The sequence below is a fragment of the Canis aureus genome, chromosome 27, assembly GCF_053574225.1.
Source record: "Canis aureus isolate CA01 chromosome 27, VMU_Caureus_v.1.0, whole genome shotgun sequence".
Classification (NCBI taxonomy): Eukaryota; Metazoa; Chordata; class Mammalia; order Carnivora; family Canidae; genus Canis; species Canis aureus.
In genome coordinates this window covers 35,681,905-35,704,446 of record NC_135637.1, presented here as the reverse complement: position 1 = coordinate 35,704,446, position 22,542 = coordinate 35,681,905, and the positions used below count along the sequence as shown (strand labels likewise).

At 52.3% G+C, this 22,542-nt stretch overlaps 1 protein-coding gene across 3 annotated transcripts in view; it reads right to left on the bottom strand.

The window, feature by feature from the left end:
• Nucleotides 1–2,646: 2,646 nt before the first annotated feature.
• TANGO2 (transport and golgi organization 2 homolog) overlaps nucleotides 2,647–22,542 on the bottom strand; it is a 38,653-nt gene continuing 18,757 nt past the window's right edge. For 2 of the 3 annotated variants that reach the window (XM_077874726.1, XM_077874725.1), the window contains 7 exons: nucleotides 19,940–20,028; nucleotides 14,609–14,728; nucleotides 13,974–14,088; nucleotides 10,397–10,467; nucleotides 6,735–6,888; nucleotides 5,276–5,380; nucleotides 2,647–3,714 (listed from right to left, as the gene is read on the bottom strand). In XM_077874726.1, coding sequence (XP_077730852.1) covers nucleotides 3,594–3,714; nucleotides 5,276–5,380; nucleotides 6,735–6,888; nucleotides 10,397–10,467; nucleotides 13,974–14,088; nucleotides 14,609–14,728; nucleotides 19,940–20,028 — 775 coding nt within the window. In that variant the 3' untranslated portion in view covers nucleotides 2,647–3,593. The remainder of the gene's footprint in view (nucleotides 3,715–5,275; nucleotides 5,381–6,734; nucleotides 6,889–10,396; nucleotides 10,468–13,973; nucleotides 14,089–14,608; nucleotides 14,729–19,939; nucleotides 20,029–22,542) is intronic. The other variant, XM_077874727.1, reaches the window with a different exon arrangement.

The window sequence follows — 22,542 nt, the reverse complement described above, 5'->3', positions numbered from 1 at the left end:
TTGAGACCTCAGACCAACACACTACAGCTGGCCTCCCATACAGCCTTCCCACATGACATCCCCACAGTCCCCATCCGACTCCAGCCTCAGGTGGATGCCTAGAAGCTGAAACTCTAGCCCTAGCTGAGGGAGGAAACTTTTCCCTTTGGAATCCTGTGTTTCCACCTGAGCCCAGTCTCTGCTAAAGGGCCTGGATGATGCTATCTGCTGGCAGATGAGGCCAAAAGATCAGGTGTTGGTGGCAGGGCAAGGGTGGCCATGAGTGGGGAGGTGGGGGCAGTGTCTCTGCAGGCAGAAGACCAGGAGCCAGGACAAGCCTCAAGGCCAGGCTGCGTTCCTGGGCTGGTCCTGTTTACTCATACACTTGGCTTCCGTATCAGTCAGCTCCACACACCAGCGTCCATGCCAACACACTTCAGCTGGCTGTCTTAGAGCCAGAGAGCAGAAGCAGCTCATCTAGGAAGGGGCATCTGAAAAGGAGGTGAGTTCCCCATCCATTTGGGAAAAGAGAACCCATGTTGGGGACTCAGGAATCCAATGCATCTGATGACTAGCTAAACCATGCCAAGGTCAGGTCCAGGCCTTCCTGTGTGGCATGCCAGAAGCTTTTCTAGAAGGCACAGCTTCCTAGGGTCCCTCCTAACCACACAAGGGTCTCACTTCAAGGCTTAAATAAACGGGGACTTGGGAAGTGCAGCAATGTCATCATTGGTTCAAATGTCAACCTGGCCTGGGCATCGGGATAAAGTGATGGGCAAAAGAGGAACGATGGCCTTGCCTTCCTGAAGCTCTCCTTCTGACAGAGACACACAGGAAACAATCAAGCAAAACACCTAGCATGTTACAGTGCTAACTGCTATGGAAAATAGAGCAGGGACCAAGGTAGGGCAGATTGCAGTTTTAGATGGGATGCCTCCCCACTTTACCAAAGAGCTGCAGGATGTGAAGGAGAGTGTGGTTTGGATATATGGGGGAGAAGAGTTCTTCAACCAGAAGAGACAGCAAGTGCCAAGACCCTGGGGCAGAAGCTGTGCAGAAAGTGTTGCCAAGGACAGTGGCAGAGGCCAGATAAATGAGGTGATGGGAGGAGGGGCAGTGTAGGGCAGCCGGTGAAACCAAAGTGGGAGGACCATGAGCCTACAAGGGAAGACACCACAAGATGCACCTGTCCTCATCCTACTCCTTCATGGCCTCATGGCTCTGCCTCCCTATCTGCCTGGGGACTGAGACACAGTTATGTTATCTCCCCAAGCTTCAATCTCCTCATCTGTAAAATGAAGCTCACAGTTGTATTAGTTAGCTAGAGCTGCCATTACAAAGCACCGCAAATGAATGGCTTAAACCACAGATATTTATCACCCCACAGTTCTGGAGGCCAGAAGTCCGAGGTCAAGGTGTTGGCAGGACCACGTTCCCTGTGAAAGCACCAAGAAAGGATCTGTTCGGCTCTCTCTCGCAGCTTCTGGTAGTTTCTTGGGATGAGATAGCCTAGCTCCAGTCTTTATAGGGCATTCGGCCTGCATGCATGTCTGTCCCTGTGTTCAAACTTCCCCTTTTTTATAGGCACATCAGTCATACTGGATTAGAGCCCACCCTAATGACTTCATTTATCTCCATTACCTCTGTAAATACCCTAATAAGGTCACATTCTGATATACGGGGGCCAGGATGACAACATCTTTCAGGGGACACACAACCCACAACAACAGAATTACATGTTGGGCTGCCCCTTCTTCGGAGGGCTCAGGCACCTGGGGAGCCCAGGGCAGGCTGAGGGCAGGGGTAACCCTGTGTAGGCTCTCCCTGGGGTAAAGACAGACATCAGGGAAAGCTCCCCAGATGGCTGTACACCAGCCCCATGGTGCCCCTCGGGGGCAGATATGCCTGGCCAGGGTGGGTGCTGGTGTGGGACACTGAGGCAGATGAAGGGGATCAGCAGTGCCCAGGCTGAAAGCCTGGCCCGGTGTGGCTCAGCCAACAAGTGTGGGACGTGGGGCCAGTTTGCCCTGGCCTGGGGGGTGTGGGCTATGCCACCACTGGGGACCCCCTTCAAACCTGACCATGCTCAAGCACTTTTCCTCTGAGTTTAAAGTGACCCAGAGAGGGCATCAGGCCCCTGAGGGGTACTCGGGTGGGAGGAGAGAAGGGTTGAGGCAAGTGGGGCCTGGTACAGGTCCACAACCTACCCCAAGCTGTCACTGGCCCTGAGAAGGCCAAGTTGCAGGTCAGCACTAGACACACATGGGACCCCTTGATGCTCAACCTGGGTGAGGGACAAGAACTCCCAGGTGCTTGCCCAAAACCAGGGTACTGCGGTTGACACGGACTCTACCTGCCCCCTTGCCCTGAAACCCATCCATTCCTACCATCCCCTGGCCTCCTCAGCCCAGCTCAGGAGGCCCTGTGACTGGCACCTGCCGTGTCCCATGCACACACACTCTTTCGAACCCCAGCCTCTGACCAAGGACAGACAGATGGACGGGGTGATGGACCTATGGTGCTCAGAAACCCATGAGCAAAAGAGGAACATGGGAAGAGGCTTGTTCTGGTGAGCGTGCCTTGGGAGCTCCTGCAGGCCAGGAAAGCAGCCCCGCTGACCCCTTGTACAGTTGTCCCCCATCACACAAGGACCTGAAATGCACTGACTCACCACAGCCTTAGAGTTTTATTATCAAGGTCTCACATTCAAGTACAGATTTCTACGAAGTCTGACTCCCCAAGAAAAAGGGAAATAGCAAGGGTTGGCTGTGTCCCCTCGCTGAGAGGGCCTACCCAAGACCCATGACCCCACAATGGGCAGGTAGGTGCCTGACAGCCTACCAAGGTGCCCCAGCATACACAGGACCCCTGGTGCATCATGCAGGACCAACCCCTCCCCCTATGGGACCACTCCATGCACATATAAGACACCCCCCCAGAGCGCAAAGGACCACCAACCAGCCTATGCTTCTGTTATGACAGTGGGTTTTCCTTGGGTTGTTCTCATTTCTCATTCCAAATGAGGCCTCTCCTCTCCAAGAGCAAGTCTAGTTGTCCAGAAGTGGACTATGCCCAGGAGAAGGAGAACCACTTTTAACCAAAAGTCTATATCCTTCTCTCTTGATCAAGGCAAAGACCCACTGGCCAGAAGCACCTGTGTGTGTGAGAGGCACGTCTCTGCCTGTCTAGCATGCATATGTGTGTATGCCCGGAACCGTGTGTGCATTTGAACATGTGTGCACCTATCTGTTGCCTGTACATGTGTATGCAGGTGTGCATGGTGCCTGTGCACCTACAGGTGTGCATGGAAACATGTGCCTTGAGTGTGTGCCTCTGTGCTTGGACAGGGGCAGGCCCAGGTGCCTTCACACACACACAGCACACCTGGGCCTGCCCCAGGCCTACTGTGGGACTCTGTCCCTCCCACCAGTGTAAGGGCAGACCCTGAGCTGGACACAAGGACACAGACAGGTCACAGAAACACTAGAGGGCCCTGGTCCTGGGGGATGCTGGACAAGTCACAGGAGTGCATGTGGCTATGGAAGGTTCCTATCCACACTGGTTCTTGAGGCAAGGCCTTCCAGGAGCCCAATGGCCACACCCAGGGAGAGGGGTTAGCTCTGCAGCTTGAACTCGTGGGTGCTGGTCTCCCAGCAGGAGGGGTCCTTGTCCAGCATGCTACGCTCTGTGAAGGTCACGTGCCCGTCTGCGTCCACGAGGATGACCGTGTTGGTTCTGAAAGAGAGCAGGGGGCCCGTGTTCAGCCCTCTGCCCTCAGCCCCCTGCCTGCCTGGCCGAGCCCCAAATGGGGCCTCTGTCACCAGGAACTGTCTCCTGTCCTCCCCCCACCACTACCCATCCCAAATGTTCAGTGTACTTTCTTTCCTCCTGCCAGCCCTCCCCAAGGCCAATCCTCACTTTGTTGGTACCTGTCTCCTCCTGCGAGAGGGCAGGGACCAGGTGCCCAAGAAGCCCCAGTGCAGGCTGACACCCAGAGTGGGCACACACATGCTAAAGACTGGTGGTCCCAGTTGGGCCTGGACCCAGCAGCCACACACCTATCCAGGGAGCAGAACTGGCACTCTACCTCAAGCACATGAGTACCCGTGAGTATGTAACTCAGTCAAGAAAATAAGTCTGTGACACAGAAGCTTGAGAGAATTGATGCCCTGCCACCTGCCAAGAGAAAAGCCTGAGAATGGAAAGGCCACCATTCAGGCATACAATGCTCCGGCCCTGGAGCATCAGGGTTGGTCGTTGACACCACCCTGGTCCCGCCTACCATCCCATCCCCCAGATAGAGGGCTCTAAGCTGTCATTTCTTGGAGGGTGGAAGAAAGGTTGACTCAGGCCAACCTTAACTTGAAAACCAAACCTGTGACATCATCACGCACCCAGAGTACATGTGATATCACTGTGGCATCAGTCAGCACTTGTCACCACCCAGGCACCCCATCCCTGTGTCCTTGGTGGCCACGGGCCCCCAAGATCTTGGCCGAAACATCACAGTCTACTGCAGGTCACCAGCCAGGCTGGTGCCCACGGGGCCTGGTGCACGCCAAGTCTAGGCAGATGTTGCTGTGCATGAGGTCACAATCCGCCTCCAGGCTAGGTGGGCCAGGTGTGCAACAGCACTCCTAGAGCATCCTAGCTGGTCCAGTAGCCCACCCTCCTCTGTACATCCCAAACACCTTCAAGTACAGCATGTGGGCTACCCCAGACAGAACCATAAGGATGGGCTGGGTCTCCCAGACACACACAGCCAATCTTCCTCTGCCTCGGAGGGAGAGGGGCAGACAGGGAACTTGCTGGGACAGCAGACACCCGTTCAACAGCTTCTCCTTCCCAGGCATTCTCCCCTTGTGGCTGAGACCAGAAGTTGCCTTTTTCTTGGGCAATGTCCCCAGGCTGAGATGACCTAATTCCTGCCCTGGTCACACAGAAAATGTAACAGACCCAAGGACACAGGGCGAAGGGGGTGGGGGGGAAGAGCTGGGCAGCGGGACCTCTGGGCCCCCGGGGATCTACCAACCCCGCGTGCATCCATAGCCATTCCAGGCCCCTCAAGACCGTGTAGGGAGCAGGAACAAGCCCAGAAGCCACTCCTGCAGTACCCCTGGGAGCCGACGAGCATTTCGTGCAAAACCATCAACTATGGTGTCTGCTGGCCCAACAGCCCCCCAAGCTAAAATGGCAGCTGCTTTTAGAGAGGGCAGAGGCTCTGGGATCCCTAGAGCTCAGGGAGGGCTGGGTTCCTCATGGGACAGGACTGAATGCACCCAGCAGCCCCTCGTACCTGGTGCCATAGCCCGGACAGCGCACACACACAGCAGCATACTTGCTCAGAAAGGGCTGCACGTACTCCCTGCCCTGGTCCTCAATGGCCGGGTCTGGCAGCTGCCTGGAAGGACAGAGGAGGGGTCACTGCCACCCGACCCACCCACCTGCAGCCCCACCTGCCATCCTCAAGGCCTGCAGTGCCCAAGGAGCCTACCAGCCTCACAAGGCAGTTGGAGGGGTCCAATGAGAGTGATTACCAGGCCAGCTTGTCCTGCTAGGGCTACCAGAAGCTTTCCCAGGATCCAGGGACAAGAGCACCTGTGAGCTAGGCACTGGGGAAGGGTCTGGGGGCTCCATCTGGTTAGAGCTGTACAAGGCCCCCCCAGGAAGGACAAAAACCGTCTCTCAGAGCAAACTCACCTTCCTGTCCTGGTGAGGTCTGAGTGGTTAGGGGTGCTGTGGGGCAGATGCCTGGCTGAGGGGTCACTGGCCACACACACACCCTGCCTACCCCAAGAGATACCCTATGGGCACCTCTCCATGTGACAGAAACCCACTCGAGCTCTGCAACTTGCCAGCCACTGAAGCTGGTGCTAGGACCACAGCTGTCAAAACAGCCAGGACCCCGTTTCAGGCCAGCAAGGATGACAGACAGTGACCAAGGGCCATGTGGACTTACAGCTGAGCATGGGACGCCGGGCCAGCCCAAGGAGGGCTTCCCTGAGGGACAGCTATGCTGGGGCTGAAGGTGCCCTGCTTCATGGTTCCAAAAGGAGACAGAGACTAAGCAAGGGACAGGGAGGGGTTCCAGCAGAAAGGAATGGGAGGCTGCTCATGGGGGCTCCTCTGAAGGGCTGCTGAGGCATCTGGGCAGGAGAGTGGCCTGGCCTGAGTATGGGCCACATTGTGGCATGGGAGGATGGTAGCTTGGCCAGCACCTCTGACCCCCAGCTGGGATGGCCAGGACATGCCAGGGGGTGGCATCCTAGAGCAGGTATTGTGTGCAGAAGCCAATGGGGTACCTTAAAGGAAGTTGGGTCAGGAGCTCCTTTCCCCCAGGTGATTCCCAGGACAGGTGTGTCTATGCCACAGTACCAGTAGGACAATATGTAGGAAGGACAGTTAACCCCCAGACATACTCCCAGGGTAGCTGCTTGCTTCTGGGGCACCTGGAGCTTTCTAGAATCCCCCACTAGTTGTGTGCAGACATAGGGAACCTCCAGCTACTCTCTGCCCCATACATGATCACATCAAGCCTCTGAGAACATTGAGTTTCCAAGTATACTGGTCCAGGAGGGGAGCAGTTAGGAGAGGAATGAAGAAGAGCGTATCTATCAGGTTCCCGCTGGCTGAGGAGCTGGCCCCAGTCACCTCCTTGAGCCTCCCACGGCAGCACAGCCTGCCTGCCTGCCTCTACGTCCCAGGGCTAGAGGAGGAGAATACTCTGCTCGCCCCAGCATGATCTGCCCACTCACGCCTCGTCATTGTTGAGCACATTCAGGAGCTGGGCAATGAGGATGTCCTTGGGGAGTGCCTGGCTTCGCTCCACAGCTTCTAGGAAGAGCTGCTTCCCAAAGCACAGCTTCCTCCAGGGCGTCTCCAGCAGTGCATTGCTTAGTCCATAGGTCCCTGCAGAGAGGGGGACAAGCCAGCCAGTGCAGGGGCCCTGCTGTCGGAATTCAAGGTAAATGCCCACCCACCTGCACTGGGCAAGGGGCCAGGAGTATGGCCGAGGACACTGAGGCCAGGCCACCCCACACTGCAGCACTTTCTCTACGTGGATTCCTGACTTGTCTGTGTGGCAAGGAGTGAAGAACTCAACACAGCAGAGCACTCCCAGGAGGCCTTGAGGCTCAAGTGCCAAGTACCAAGCATCCTTGATGGACAGAATAATAGAGGATCAACAACCTGAATTCCAAGTAGGCAGAAGAAGGGGAACCTCAAGAAGGAACCACCTCCCCATCTCACTCCTGTCTCTAAGCTAGGAAAAAGCTGTAAGGTATGGATCTGCCTGAGAAGGTCAAGGATGGGAAAATAGCCAACACCAGAATGGCCTCAACTCAATGGGAGGGGGCAGGGCCCCCCTCTACTCTATACTGGCCAGAACCCTGACGTGGAGAATGAGAGGGTCAGCGCAATTTTCTTAGAACAAGTTCACAGTGAGTGAAAAGAATGTGTGGCAAAAAAGTAAAGGGTTTCTCACTCACGGAAAACAAAAAACAAAAAAAACAACACTTGGCCTTGAAGTGGAGAGGCCCCTAGAGCCTCAGGCAGCAATGGCAGGTGAACTCAGAAGCATGGATCTTGAAAGATGCACTGAAGACAGGCTGCCACCACCCTCTGCTGCCATTCCTCACAGGGTGAGGATCCCGAGTCTGAGGTGATTGCAGCCACTTCCAAGGAAGACAGCCTTGGGTCCCCTGGGCCACCAGGCTGGGGTATCACTGTGTTTTATCCAGTAAGAGCAGCAGGGAAGACTACCCAGTGGTGGTCCTGGGCCCCTGGGCAGCCACATGCAAACACTGAAGTGGAATCTCTACCTCACACCATACATAAGAATTGACTCAAAATGTCCTGAAGCCTCTGAACCTTAAAGGCTGATGCTATAAACCTTAGAAGAACACACAGGAGAAAAGCTACCAGCTTTTGATTAGGCAGTGATTTCTTAAACATGACACCAAAAGCACGAACAACAACAAAAAAGAAATATATAAACTGGACTTCACCAAAATTCAAAATGTGCCTCAAACACATGAACAAAAAAGTGAAAAGAAAACCAACAGAAAGGCAGCCCTGGTAGCTCAGCGGTTTAGCGCCGCCTTCAGCCCAGGGTGTAATAATCCTGGAGACACATGATCGAGTCCCTCATCAGGCTCCCTGCATGGAGACTGCTTCTCTCTCTGCCTCTCTCTCTGTGTCTCTCTCATGAATAAATTTAAAAAAAGAAAAGAAAACCAACAGAAGGCAAGATAATTTTTGCAAATCATAAATCTGATACAAGACTGGTAGCTAGAATATATAAAGAACTACAACTTGGGGCACCCAGCTGGCTCTGTTGGAAGAGCATGAGACTCTTGATCTCAGGGTTTTAAGTTCCACCCCAGGTTGGACACAGAAATTACTAAAAAATAAAATCTTAAAAAAACAAAAAAAAACCCTACAACTCAAATATAAAAATAGAAACAAACCAATTTAAAAATAGGCAAAAGGGATCCCTGGGTGACGCAGCGGTTTGGCGCCTGCCTTTGGCCCAGGGCGCGATCCTGGAGACCCGGGATTGAATCCCACGTCGGGCTCCCGGTGCATGGAGCCTGCTTCTCCCTCTGCCTGTGTCTCTGCCTCTCTCTCTCTCTCTGTCTCTCTCTCTCTCTCTCTGTGACTATCATAAATAAATAAAGAAAAAAAATATTAAAAAAAAAACAGGCAAAGGATCTGAATGGGCAAAGGATCTGAATAGGCATCTCTTCAAAGAAGATATATAGGGATCCCTGGGTGGCGCAGCGGTTTGGCGCCTGCCTTTGGCCCAGGGAGCGATCCTGGAGACCCGGGATCGAATCCCACATCAGGCTCCCAGTGCATGGAGCCTGCTTCTCCCTCTGCCTGTGTCTCTGCCTCTCTCTCTCTCTCTCTCTGTGACTATCATAAATAAATAAAAAAAATTAAAAAAAAAAGAAGATATATAAATGACCTATAAGCACATGAAGAGATGCTCAACTCTTTTGCCATCAGAGAAAGGCAAATCAAAATCACCACAAAACACTACTTCATACCCACTAGGATTGCCATAATCATAAAGATAGGCTCCTGGCTGGCTTCATCGGCAGAGCGTGAGACTCTTGATCTTGGGATTGTGAGTCTGAGCCCCACATTGGATGTAGAATTTTTTAATTTAAAAATATTAAGAAAAGAATAACTGCTAGTGAGGATGTGGAAAAATTGGAATCTCATATGCTGCTGGTGGGAACGTTAATGGTGCAACTGCTTTGGAAAATAGTTCAGCAGTTCCCCAAAGGGATTAGACGGTTACCTTACCATCTAGCACTTCCACTCCTAGGTATACACATGAGAGAGGGAAACACAGGTCCCCCCAAAAACTTTTTGACAAATGTTCACAGCGGCATGTTCCACAGTAGCCAAAAGTTGAAAACAACCCAAGGGTGGGTCCATCAACCAGATAAAAGGAAAAACAAAATGTAGACTATCTGGACTGGACAATGGAATATCATTTAGCCATAAAATGGAAATGGAGCCCTAATTTGTGATAATACAACCACAGACAGACCTTGAAAACATTGTGCTAAGAAGCCAGTCACAAAAGGCCACATATTGGATGACTGTGCTTATACGAAACGTCCAGAATAAGCACGTCCAGAGAGACAGAAAGTAGGTTAGTGGTTACCTGGGGCTGAGGGGTAGAGGGGACAGGTGGGGGGGTGACTGCTAATGGGGACAAGGGTTTCTCTTTGGAGTGATGAAAATGTCACGGAATTCAGTCGCAGTGAGAGCTGCTCACCTTTGCAGATAGACTCTGATCTTCTGAATGGTATAGTTTAAGTGAGTAGGTTGTATGATATGTGAGTTACATCTCAAGAAAGCTGTTATTTTAAAAGTGACACGATTTTTAAAAAGTGACATGACTGGAGAAACAAGCTCAGGGAAACAACACAATGTATCTGAAATGAACTTGCTCCCTCCCTTCCACTTTCCCTCTCTCTGTCCCTTCCTTTTCTCCCTTTGGCAGAAAACAAGCATCTCCAGTCACAGAATCTCAGGCACTGAGATCTGAGACAAAGCATCACAGGAGTGGTTTCCAGATGCTTCCACAAAGGCCTCTGGGCCAAGGTATAGAATTGAGGGTAGGAGGGGCCTCCATGTCCTATTGTGGACACAGTTTCAGTTCTCAGTTCTCTCCAGGCAGTCATGGGCTCAGCACTAGGGGAAGGTGGCCTTGGCTGTGGACAGCCTGATATGTGGACCAGGCATAGGCCATGGGCCTCTAAGGGGCCATAAGGTACACAAATGGCCAAAGAGCATAATCCCAGGAGAGAAATGTGACAGGGACCTAGTCTCTGAAAAGTACAGAAGTGTCACCATAGAAGCCACCCCTATCTGTCGCCACCCACCAGAGCAGGCTTACCTGGTGCCAGGACTACTGGCTCGGGCTCCCCCCGGTTTCCATAGTAGCAAATGACATCTCCCTTCTCTGTGCTGTGGACAGAAGAAAGGGTCAGATGGGAGCCATGAGGCATCCAAATCTCTCACTGCCTGGCAATCTCCACAGTCCCATCCCCAGCACAGGGACAATGACTCGCTGCAACTAGGACAGGAGCTAGTCAGGGCCCCAGCCTCTCAAGGACCTCACTGGTAGGATCCTGGAGACCCCTGGCTCCTGACACCCAGCTCACCACAGAGACCACTGGCCTGGGAACATCCTGGGAGGGGCAGCATCTAAAAGACCCCCCCCCCCCCCCGCCTCACCACATGCCCCCGTGGTACAGGTACTCGCAGGCTATTTGCATTAATAACTGCAATGTACCCGCAGCCACCAGTCCCCACCCCGCCCACAAGCTATCTCTGGAACACCTCCAGACACAGTGGGATGCCCCAGGGTAAAAGAGGCTTCTGAACAAAGCACCAAAGATCACATTTGCCTACTTTTATGTGCTGAGTGTGCATTTGAAAATAGTTCAAAATGCTCAGAGCTAAAAATGTTCCCATTTCTAAATACCATAGTAAATCTTCCTGCTGGAGGAATTGCCTTCTCTGCAAACTAGAGAAGGACTCTTTCTGGCCTGTGAGCTGCCCTCCTGTAGGTGCAGAGAATGCCACCCATGGGACCTGAGCCTCCAGGATGAACCACTGCAAAGAAAGGGCTGGGTGGGGCTGCCAGGGAGTCCCTCCGCTGTGTCCACTCTGGCCCCAAATGACTTCACATTCTGCTCATGTTCTTGCTCCCCACAGCCCCTAGCTCATTTCTTAAGACATCTGGCTAATGACTTCAGAAATTTTGTTTATAGGAAAAAAACTAGAAAGCATGAAGACTCGTGGGTTGGACATCCACTCCTGCCGTGCTTGGTCAGGGACCAGCCACAACAGTGATGAGGCTCTCTTCTTCTTGACCCCGACTTCCTCCAGGCACCTACCACTGGGGCTGCTTGCTGACCAGACTCCTTCCACCTCCAGGCCTCAGCCCTCCACAGCTGGCCCTTGGGCATAACCCATTTGGTTGCCCTGGCCACCACCTGTCCTTGAGGGCTGTGTCTAGGGAGCCCCTGTGGCCCCAGAAGCCAGGAGACCTGTTCAGGCATTGAGGGGCCCAAACTCACCTGCAGGAGCCACCTGCCCATGCATGTGTCCACTCAGAGCATGGAGCCCTCGTCACCCAACCACTTGACATGGCTGCGAGCACTGAATCCTGCTGGGCTACTAGTCTCCCAGACTGCATCAAATGTACAAAGAATGATCAGCAAAATGGTCCCTGGACAGAGGGAGCAAGGAAGGCACGGAACTTCCCCTCCAGGAGTGCCCATGGTGTGAAGGAGAGGGCCCTGGGCAGCAAATGCCTATGCCAGCACCACGTCCTCCCAAGGGCACTGCAGCCTCCACGTCAATATATCTACCCATGCAGCAGGAGTGGGGCTGAGCATGCTACATGCAGTGGACACTCAAGGCACAGTGGGCCTGGGACTCCTTGTGGAAAGAGGTAGGCTCAGGCCAGGTGTCTGGTCACAGGCCAACCACAGAGTACTGACCACTTCTCCTGGTGGAAGGTGACAACATCCACTGACCTCTGGGGCAGCAAGGGTACACGAGGGGAGGGCAGGAGGGAAGGAGGATGCATGCTCACTTCACTGAAGGACAAATTCACAAACTGCTGCAGTTCTAAGGCCGCATCTATAAAGTGCAAGTCCCCCAGGAGGGGGCACAGGACACCCCACCTGCCCTGTGGGGCTGTTCTCACCAATACCTGAATCCACCAGCCACTCCGTGAAGCCTGCTGTGAGAAATGCACGTGGGCCCTGGGGCATCAGAGGTGAGGACACCTAGCCAGGGGCTCTCCACATTAGCTACCCCTTCATGGCTATGGCATTACCACTCCCCCACCTGCTGTGATCTGTCTTATGCACCAAGACTGTCAATAGTGTCTACTCTGCTGTCGCCACATCTGTCTGCACACTTGTAGGAAGGGCCAGGTAAGAGACTGGCACCTAGGACGCGGCCCCAGCCATGCCCCCTACCTCTGTCCACAAGCATCTGATCAGCAGTCCTGGGCACAGGCTCTGGGGTCACCCCCCAGGGCATCACATGACTCCCACTGATCTGCACCAAACACCAACAATCACATCACTGCAAGGCTCAGCATCCACAGTGGGAAGTGGACCACAGGCAGTGCCCACTGCTCAGCTGGCACTCAGCAGGTCCTGCTGAGAAATAGGCCCTGGACTAGAGGCAACCCTGTGGAGGTCCACGGCAGTGCAGCAGGGTCACAGTCAGGTCCAGGCATGGGAGCCACAGAGATAAACACACTCGGAAAAGCCAGGCCACAGCCCAGTGGTGGCCAGCCAGCTCCTCAGGTAGAAAGAGATACTGCAAGCTGGTATCCAGAAGCATCACAGTCACAAGTGCAGCACTCCTTCCCAACTTTGTGCCCTCTTGGTGGGATGGGGCTACCATCTCCAGAGGCACCTAGACCCCAGCCAGTAGCCCGAGGCAGCACTGTGGGACCCCAGCCCCAACTCACAAGCAGCAGGGGTCTTAGCCACGTCAACTGCCTGTATGAGCTCAGTCATGGCAGGTGCACATGGGGGTGGCCGTGAGGATGTGCCAGGTGCTACACGTGAAGGGCTCAGCCTCCACCCCCACATGTGCCTCACATGCATCTGGCAACAACCCAACTGCCACATCCCCACATGACCTGGGCCCTCTGCTGGGTTCCAGCAACCTGACTCCTGCCTCTCAGCCAGTGCAGGTCCACTGAGGCCCCAGGCCTCTTGGGGACCCTGCCTCCTGCCTCTGCTCTTTGCTATCTGCCCAACTCCAGGTAGGGGAAGACTTCTCCCAAATGGCTGTGCAGCAGAGCCTCCATGTCCTCTGGTGACAGGGCTTCATTGCCCCTCAGTAACTACAGACAGGCCCTGGGAGCTGTCCACCGAGCCCGTTCAGAACCTGAGATGCGCCACGCCACACGCTCAGACACACCTCACTGAGGAAGCACCCTGAGGCCCCAGAGCTCAGCAGCACCTGACACCAGTGGGTGCCGGGCTGCTCCATACCAGTCAGTGGTGCTTGGACCTCCTTTCTCCAGCCTAGGGCACTTCTGCACCCCATAGAACAGGGCAAGTGCAGTGTGGCCCCAAAGCACGGGACTCCTTAGCCACAGACACATGGAGGAGCTTTCAGGGGCCAAGGGCTGGCATGGGGATGGGTGGGGGGGCCCTGTGGTTGGAGATGCCCACCGCAGTCAGGCTACAGTTCTTACACAGCAGCCAGCGGCCCTCACACTGCCACAGGAAGCCCCAACTCAATTCCTCGAGTCTCCACAACAGTCGGTCGGCCCTAGGAAGCTCACCACGCCCAACAGGGGCAATGTGCCCAGAGAGGCTGCCACAGTACCCCAAGCTGAGGGGCGGAGTGGGAGCCCACCTCCTGTCAAGCCCACAGCTCAGCCCTGTGCAGTGCCCGGTGGGCCACCGCCACCCTCCCAGCAGACCCACCTCAGGTCAGCTGCTATAAGGTTAAAGCCGTTGTACAGGTGACCCTCCGCAGAAACCTTCTTCAAGTAGGACAAGCTGTCCATGTCTGTAGTCAGAAAGTGGGCCACAAGTTCACCTGTGGGGAGGGGACAGACACACATGGCCAAGGCAGCAGGGCTGAGCCCCTCTTCCCGGGGAGACTGACATGGGGCTGGTGCAGGCGAAACACCCACCACACCAGCCATACCTCATTGACCTGGCAGCTAAGGAGGTCTGCATCAACAACTCTGTGTTGGGTTTTAATTTGTTTTCTGCCATTACACCCTAAATGGAAGCACAGCAGGAGGCAAAAAGTCCTCAGTGGGGACCCTGCATGTCCATGGAGCTGTCTTCCCAGAGGGTGTTACTCTGCAAACACCGGACAGATGGGGGATGATGACAACAGCCAGAAGTGACACTGTGGCCTGGGGCACAAATGTGGAGAAAGTCCCCCTCCCCTGTCTATGCAGGCTCGTGCTGTGTGAGCCAGGCAAAGGGGGCTCCCACAGTGATGCCAGCCAGCAGCCCTCAGGGCCCCTTTTTCCTCCTCCTGTGTCTCCATGTGCCCAAGGAAAGCCTGCCCCCCCTCCGCCCCCTCCACCACTGCCCCAAGGTACCTCGGCCCCGGGCATCCCGGTCTTGCCGTGGCTGCAGGTAGTTGGTGAGCGCGGCCAGCTTCCCCCGTGTGCTGATACCCAGCCACGTGCCTCCTTCCTTACCTTCCTCCATGTCAAGCCCTGTGACAGATGATAGTGTCACCACCAGTAGTACCTGCCTCCACCCTGTCCCTGTGTCCTAGGGAGGTACATACTCAGCCTAGCAGCCCTGGCTAAGGAACAGGGACTTGAACTACTCAGGGCAAGGCAGTCCCAAAGCCCACAGGGCACAGGAGAGAGACCCTGCCCCCCGCCCGGATGACATATGATGCCCATGGGAGCCCCTGAAAACTTGTGGTGGGACCTGGCATGTGTGGAATGCATCCTAATGCTTGGATCAGTGCCAGGCTGGGATCACAGCGCCAGCTCCATCCTCACAACAGCACCAGCCCCCAATCCTGGATTAGGTGTAGGGCCACTGGCTGCCCTCCCCTAACAAGACATACAGGCCCTCAGGGTGGGTGCTTCCCTAGGAGTCCAGAGCACATCCAGGCCCACCCACTTGCCTCAATCCCACTCCATAGGCCCAGGCCATGGTTAGTGCCCTACCACCAGATCGGTGAGGCCCTTAAAGCCATAGGAAAGTGTCTTCCTAGATTAGAGGGTCATTTTAGCTGAATACTGGGGTAAAAGCAGGTAAGTCATTAAAATATCATTTTTATAATACTAAGTTACAACAATAAGATAAAAAATGTAAAGATCAGAAAGGAAGAAATAAACTGTCTCTATTTGCAGATGACAGGACTACCTGTGAAGAAAATCTAAAAGGAATCTATCAAAAAAAAAAAAAAAAAAATCTGCTGGGGGTGCTTGGCTGGCCCAGTCAGAACAACATGCAACTCTTGATCTCAGGGTCCTGAGTTTGAGCTCTATGTTGGATATACATATTACTAAAAAAATTAATTAATTTTTAAAAATCAACTAGAACTGTTGAGTAAATAAAGGAAAAATCAGAAAAATGAAAACTTACACATACCATTTACAATACCATTAAACCAAACCAAACAAAACAAAAAGTAGGAAAATATTTAAAGAAAAATGTATAATACCTAAAGACTGAAAACCACAGACCAGCTCTGAAAGAAGTCAAGCAGATGTAATTAAGAGAGAGAGATATGCCCTGTTCTTCAACTGAAGAGTCAATATTGTTAAGATGACAGTTCTCTCCAAATGGCCGAAAGAGTCAACACAATCCAAATCCAAATTCAAATCCTAGCAAGCTTTCTGTTTTATAGAAATTAACAAGCTGACACTAAAATTTATATGCACACACGAAAGAGCCAGGATGGCCAAAGAAGTTCTGAAATAGAACAAAACTGGAGGACTTAACACTGCCTGATTTCAAAACTTGCTAAAAAAGCTGCAGTCGAGACAGTGTGATGTTGGCATCAAGACAGCCGAACAGATCAATGGGACACAAGGGAGTCCAAAATAGACCCACACATATGTGTTCAACTGATTTTCAAACAAGTTGCCATAGGAATGCAATAGGCAAACGAGTATCCACTTAATACTTAATAAATAAGACTAGAAGAACTGGAGAGGTGTGTGTGGGTGGAGGGGGGAGACATGAATCTCAACCCCTACCTCACACCATGTACAAAAATGTAAGATAAATCAGAGGCCCAAAGACAAAACTCCAAATCAAAAGGCTTCTAGAAGCAGAAAGAGGAAAATATATTTATGGCCTTAAGGTAGGCAAAAACACAAACAGAATAAACCATAGAAAAAAGAGTAAACTGCACTTCACTAAAAGAAAATATTCTGCTTGCCAAAATGTATTAAGAAAATGAGTAGGCAATACATTTATCCAACAAGGGACTCCTATCCAGAATGCGTAAAAACTCCTACAAATCAACCATTGAAGAGTAAACGAGAATTCCACATCTGGCCATCAATAGGGACCAGATTTACTCTCTTATATAAAACCACAGAAAATAAAATACATGAAACAATGGGTTCCAAGACACTGCACATCAAAAGACAAAGGACAGCGATCTCTGAGATAAGAAAAAAGGTGGGCAGCCCCAGTGGCACAGCGGTTTAGTGCCGCCTGCAACCCAGGGTGTGACCCTGGAGACCCAGGATGGAGTCCCACGTCGAGCTTCCTGCAAGAAGCCTGCTTCTCCCTCTGCCTGTGTCTCTGCCTCTCTCTCTCTCTCTCTCTCTCTCTCTGAATAAATAAATAAATAAATCTTTAAAAAAAAAGAAAAAGAAACAAACAAGGCGAACCCCATGACTGGAAAGCCTCCAGGACACTCCAGAGAGAGGAGGTCCAGGCAGAGTCCACTGGACTGCCTGGCCAAGGGGAAGGACTGGGAGCCTGGGGAGATTGAGGCGACCAGAGCTCCTGAGACAGAGGACCAGAGAGGAGAGAGCTGCACAGAATGCCAGACAGTTGATCAGCATATGTGTGAGAAAACCACCCAAGGCCAGGAAAGAACCAGCCAGAAAGACTAGAGGAGACAGTGCTCACAACAGGGCTAGGAACAGCACCTGTTCCCAGAAGTCGGCCTGTAAAACCTCAAGACCCAGGGAGCACAGGCAAGTGAAGACAGAAGGATCTTGCCTGAGTAGCAGGGAATCACTGGCCTTAGACTGGGCATAGCTTCATAGCCACTTAACCAATCTTAAAAGCAAGAACTGAAAGGATCAAACTGTTTCTGAGTAACTTGGCTGTTATCCCAGGGCAAAGCTCAGAAATATTTATAGATATACAAAAATACTCAATCCCCAACAAGATAAAATCCACAAATGTTTAGCATCCAATCAAAAATTACCAAGCATGCAAAGAAGCAGAAAAACATGGTCCTGCTTACTAAAAGCTCAATCTATTAAAACTAAACTGGAACTAAAGCAGACGTCAGACTTTGCAGACAAGGATATTCAAACAGTTATTACAACTATATTCTCTATGCTAAAGCAGTTAAGAACATACAAAGAAGATAAAAAATTGAACTTCTAGAGGTTAAAACCTACAATGTTGGAGATAAACATATAGGATGGAGGAAAAAGCAGATTAGACACTGCAGAAAAAAGATTAGCTAACGTGAAGATATAATAATAGAAATGATCTAAAATGAAACAGAGAGAAAACAGGGTTTTTAAAAATGAATGGAGTATCATCAGGGGCGTCTGGGTGGCTCATCAGCTAAGTGTCTGACTCTTGATTTTGGCTCCAGCCACGATCTCAGGGTCATGAAATCAAGCCCTGAGTCAGGCTCTGTGCTCAGCAGGGTATCCACTTGAAATTCTCACTCTCTCCCTCTGCCCCCACCCCCACTCACATGCACACTCCTCTCTTTCTTTAAAAAACTCATAAACGAAATCTTTTAAAAAATGAATTGAGCATCATCAAAGTGTGGGAAAACCTCAAGAAAACTAATATTAAAAAAAAGAAAACTAATATATGTGTGAGGAAGCAGAGAGAGGGAAAGAGATTGAGAGAGCAAGAGACCGAAAAAATATTTGAAAAAATAATAGCCCAATTTCCCCAAACTTCTAACAAGTTCCCAAGAAATGCTGATGCTACTAACTCACAGATCACATTTGGAGAATTGCTGGCCTACGATTTTGCACACAATTTGGTGATGTCAGATGGTGGGAGGATGTGGCTCTCAGTGGTTCCAGCCCTAAACTGGTACAGTGGCCTCCTGGGCCCACCCAGTGCTGCCCTGCAGCAGGGCGACCTCCCACTAGGCCGGAGCCCTTGCATGCCAGAGGCCAAGTCCCAATCACCACAAAGGGTGAAGGATTCCAAGTGGCTGGAGCCCCTCAGCAGGGATTGGTCCCGATCATGGGGCAGGGTACAAGCCTGAGTACCAAGCGAGATGGAGCCCGGGTGGCCAGGATAGCCAAGGAGCCCAAGCAGGCTAACCCTTTATCTGTGTCTTCATCCACAAAAATCCTCAAGAAGGGCCATCAGGCCCTCAACTCCTCACCCCACCCACCCTGACCAGTCTTCCCTCACTGCCACTACAGCCTCCCACATTCATGCCCTGTAGTGGTGACACATACAGCCTGCCCCATCCCCAGGACCCCTTCCATCCTACTCTAGCTCAGGATGGTTGGCATTGTCTTAGCTAGGCCCACAGGCTCCCCTCAGCCCTCCACGTAGTCCTGAGGGCCTGTCCCTCACTGGCCCAGCCAAGGATCCCACATGCATGGGCCCTGGGGTTACTGTACAGAGATGCCTGGAGCTTACACAATAGGGGTATCCTCACTAGCCCTGCCCCATACTTTTGTTCACACATCTAGACATGTCCAAGGTCTCCTGTGCAGCTTCTGAGGAGACCAAGACGTAGCCCAGAGACCCAGCCTCTTCTTGCTGAGTGCACAGCCTCACAACAGCTTTCCCCACCACCTGCCAGATCTCCTGCCTGTGACACTGCCCTGCCTCAGTCTCCCTACTGCTGTCCTCCCCCCACATGGCACCAGGACAATCCAGCCTGGACAGTGATTTCCACATACCACCACCCAACCAGTCTATAAAGGAGGCCTTCCGTGGAAGTTCCACAGTCAAGCTTCTAGATACTGCAGGCAAAGCAGGGCACACCTAGTGTCTCCAGACCCCTGAGGCCGCCCACTCAGCCTGCTGGGCATCTGAGCATCCCTATCAGCTCTGCCTGGCTCCCTTGTGCTTCCCTGACACCTGGCTCACAGTCAGAGGGAACCCAGCCTGGCCAACACCAGTCCACATGCCCTCCAGGAGATCCCTCCCTGCCCTTTGGGCAGAAACTGCTCTTTGTCCAACAGTTTCAGAGAGGCCGCCAGCCAAGCTGGCATAGGACACAGCTGTCACCTCCGTTCCTGTCTCTGTGGGAACTCCTCATGCAGTTCCCATCTGAACGTGCTCCAACCAAGCCTGTGCTCCCCAAATTCAGCCCACCCCTGACAGGTGCCGGCGTGTAAACAGAAATGTGTCTAGGTGTAAGTATGCACACACCAGCTATGATGCTTTAGAGTGATCGAGTGTGAACCTGCACCTCATACAAACCCAACCGTATGCCCACAGCAGAAAGGTGGATCCAAATAAAACCAACTGATCCTTCCAGCTATTTCCCCGGGAATCTACAACACACCACGTGAATGGTGCTGGACTTCAGCGCTGGTCACCCCAGTGCTGGCCTCAGACCCAAACCTGGGAGCTTCCCCCACGAGTCCAGTCAGCGTCCACTTATTCATCCTGCACTTACAATGGGAAGCAGCACCAGTAACAGGTAAGAACACTCAGGGGCTCCTGCGTCCTGCTGTGTCGTGGCCACACCCCCGGCCCTATGCGGGAAGACTCACCACTAAGGACCTCATTGTTGTTCCCCCAGAAGTCAGCTAACTTGGATGGTCTGTGGTAAAATTCGTCCCTGTTGGCTGCCAGGATGAGCCTGAAAGACAAAGCATGATTAAAGGTCTCGGGGGAAAAACAGAAAAGCCCTATTTTTTTCTGCTATTAACAAAGAAAATTTGCCTCCATAGCAACACAAGAGAGTCCTAGAGAGGACAGGAACCCTCAGGAGACAAAGGTCAGTGATGGCTCCAGACAAGCAGGTTTCTCAAGGAGCCTTCAGCCAAGACTGCCCCCGGACTCTGCCAAATAAAGAGGCAGATGCTGGGCAAAGACGCGTAGCCCATCCCACCCTACACACACCACTCGTCACCCAGAAAGGGCAGCAGGACCTGCATAGGTGACAGCCTTGAGCAGCTGGCATCAGGCATGTCCCCAGGTGCCCCAGTGCAGAGAAGTGCCCCTTGTGCCTGTCTGTCCCTTCCCCTGAAGTTACCCCTGGTGAGCATGCCCACCAGAAGGGCCCTGGGGCCACCTGGAGCAGCAGCAGAGCACAGGATCGCTGGAGGCTGCCGTCCTGCATTTTGGGGTGTTTGGGGAAGTGGGTAAGAATTTCTGTGGCTCTCTAGTTTTGTTTGCATCATGAAACCAACAAGTTTTTTGCTAGCAAATAAAAAAGATGTCAACGTTTTCAAAAGAGCTCTATTTTTTTTTAATTAAGATTTTATTTATTTATTCATGAGACACACAGAGAGAGGCAGAAACACAGAGGGAGAAGTAGGCTCCATGCAGGAAGCCCTATGTGGGACTCGATCCCGGGTCTCCAGGATCACGCCCTGAGCCAAAGGCAGACACTCAACCGCCGAGCCACCCAGGCATCCCTGCTCTAGTTTTAACATAGGAAAACAAAGTTTCTAGTCAGCTTTGCCATTTTCAGTGAGGACACAGTGACTGAGTGGGACTGCTACGTCCATGAGATGTGTAGGTCTAAGAAGTACAACCAAAGAACCCTCCGAGCACCAGCGGCAGGTGTACAGAGGCCGCGGGGCCAGGGGCTGTGGCTTAGCCACCTATGCTCACGCTGGATCTGAAACCAAGTTAGTCCAGTCGGTGGTCACATCCTAAAGTCTTCAAAAATAACTTTTCTCTTGACTCTTAGACTTTTATGTACATGTAGGAGCACCTGGGTGGCGCTGCGGTTTAGCGCCTGCCTTTGGCCCAGGGCGCGATCCTGGAGACCCAGGATCGAATCCCACGTCGGGCTCCCGGTGCATGGAGCCTGCTTCTCCCTCTGCCTGTGTCTCTGCCTCTCTCTCTCTCTCTGTGTGACTATCATAAATAAATAAAAATTAAAAAAAATAAAATATTAAAAAAAAAACAAAAGAATTTAAAAAAAAAGATATCAGGGTCCTGGGACTGAGCCCCACTTGGGCTCTCTGCTCAGCGAGGAGTCCCCCTCTCCCTCTGAGCCTCTCCTCTGCTTAGGCGCACACACTCTCTCTCTCTCAATAAATAAATATTTTTTGTTGTTGTACAAAAGAAGATTTTTATGAACATTTACTTATGGTAAAATGTGGGTTAACAAAAAAGTTCATAAAATTAAAAGTGAAACTGGTACCAGCACCACAGAAGTGCTTTTACCCTGGTGCACACAGCGTGTGACACCACCCACCCCCAACTCTGCACCTCCCCATGCAGCCCCAGCCACAGGCACCAATGTGACCAACGACTGTGGGTGGCTAGTCACACCCTCTGGATCTGCCCTAGGAGTCTCACCACCTTCGGGACACCTGTTCAGCCTGTGGCAGCTCTCCAGGCTGCTCCAGGTCTTGGGGACAGGCATGCAGGGAGAAGGTCACTGTCCCTGATGTGAACCCCAGCCATTCGCAGGACAATCCTCTGCAGCTCTAACTGCCAGACCACAGCCCCAGGCTGAGACAGGCAGCCTGAGGGAGAAGCCAGCAGGACTCTGACCCCATTTTCAGACACATCTGCTTTATCCCTTCCTTCTGCGACTCGATCTGGAGCCAACCCGGCTGGCACTGCTCCATAGGCTGCTTGTGTGGGCCGGGTGCCCCACAACCCCTGTGGGCGGTCAGGAGACACCCAGCAATGCTCCCCAACTCACTCGTCCTGCCACTTGTGCTTAGAGGGGGCCAGGGATGCGGGGAGGCAAGACCCAAACTGAGCTTAGTGCTATTGGCTTCTGGTTCTGATTCTTATGTAAGTCTCCAGAAAAGGAAAAATTAGGGAGGAAAAAAAAAGCTGACTGAGCAGAACCTTTCTCTCTTAAGATTTTCAACTCCTACTATTTTTAAAATAAGGAGCAGTGACATGCGTTTGTTGGTAACCATGAATATTAACTGCCAGGTTATTTTTGCAACAAGAATCACTATTTAGCTGAATTGCTAGTGGTTTGCTGGGGATTTCATTAAATACCTAATTGGGAAACACGTGGGCATGATAAGTACCCACATCAAGGCTCCAAGTAAGAGAAAGTATTCCCTCACTCACCACCTCTGAGCACAACACCAGTAAAAGTCCATCTGTGCCACAGCGCCCAGGGGCAGGGCACATGCCTAGCAGTCAGGGGATATGAGGACAGCAAGTCACC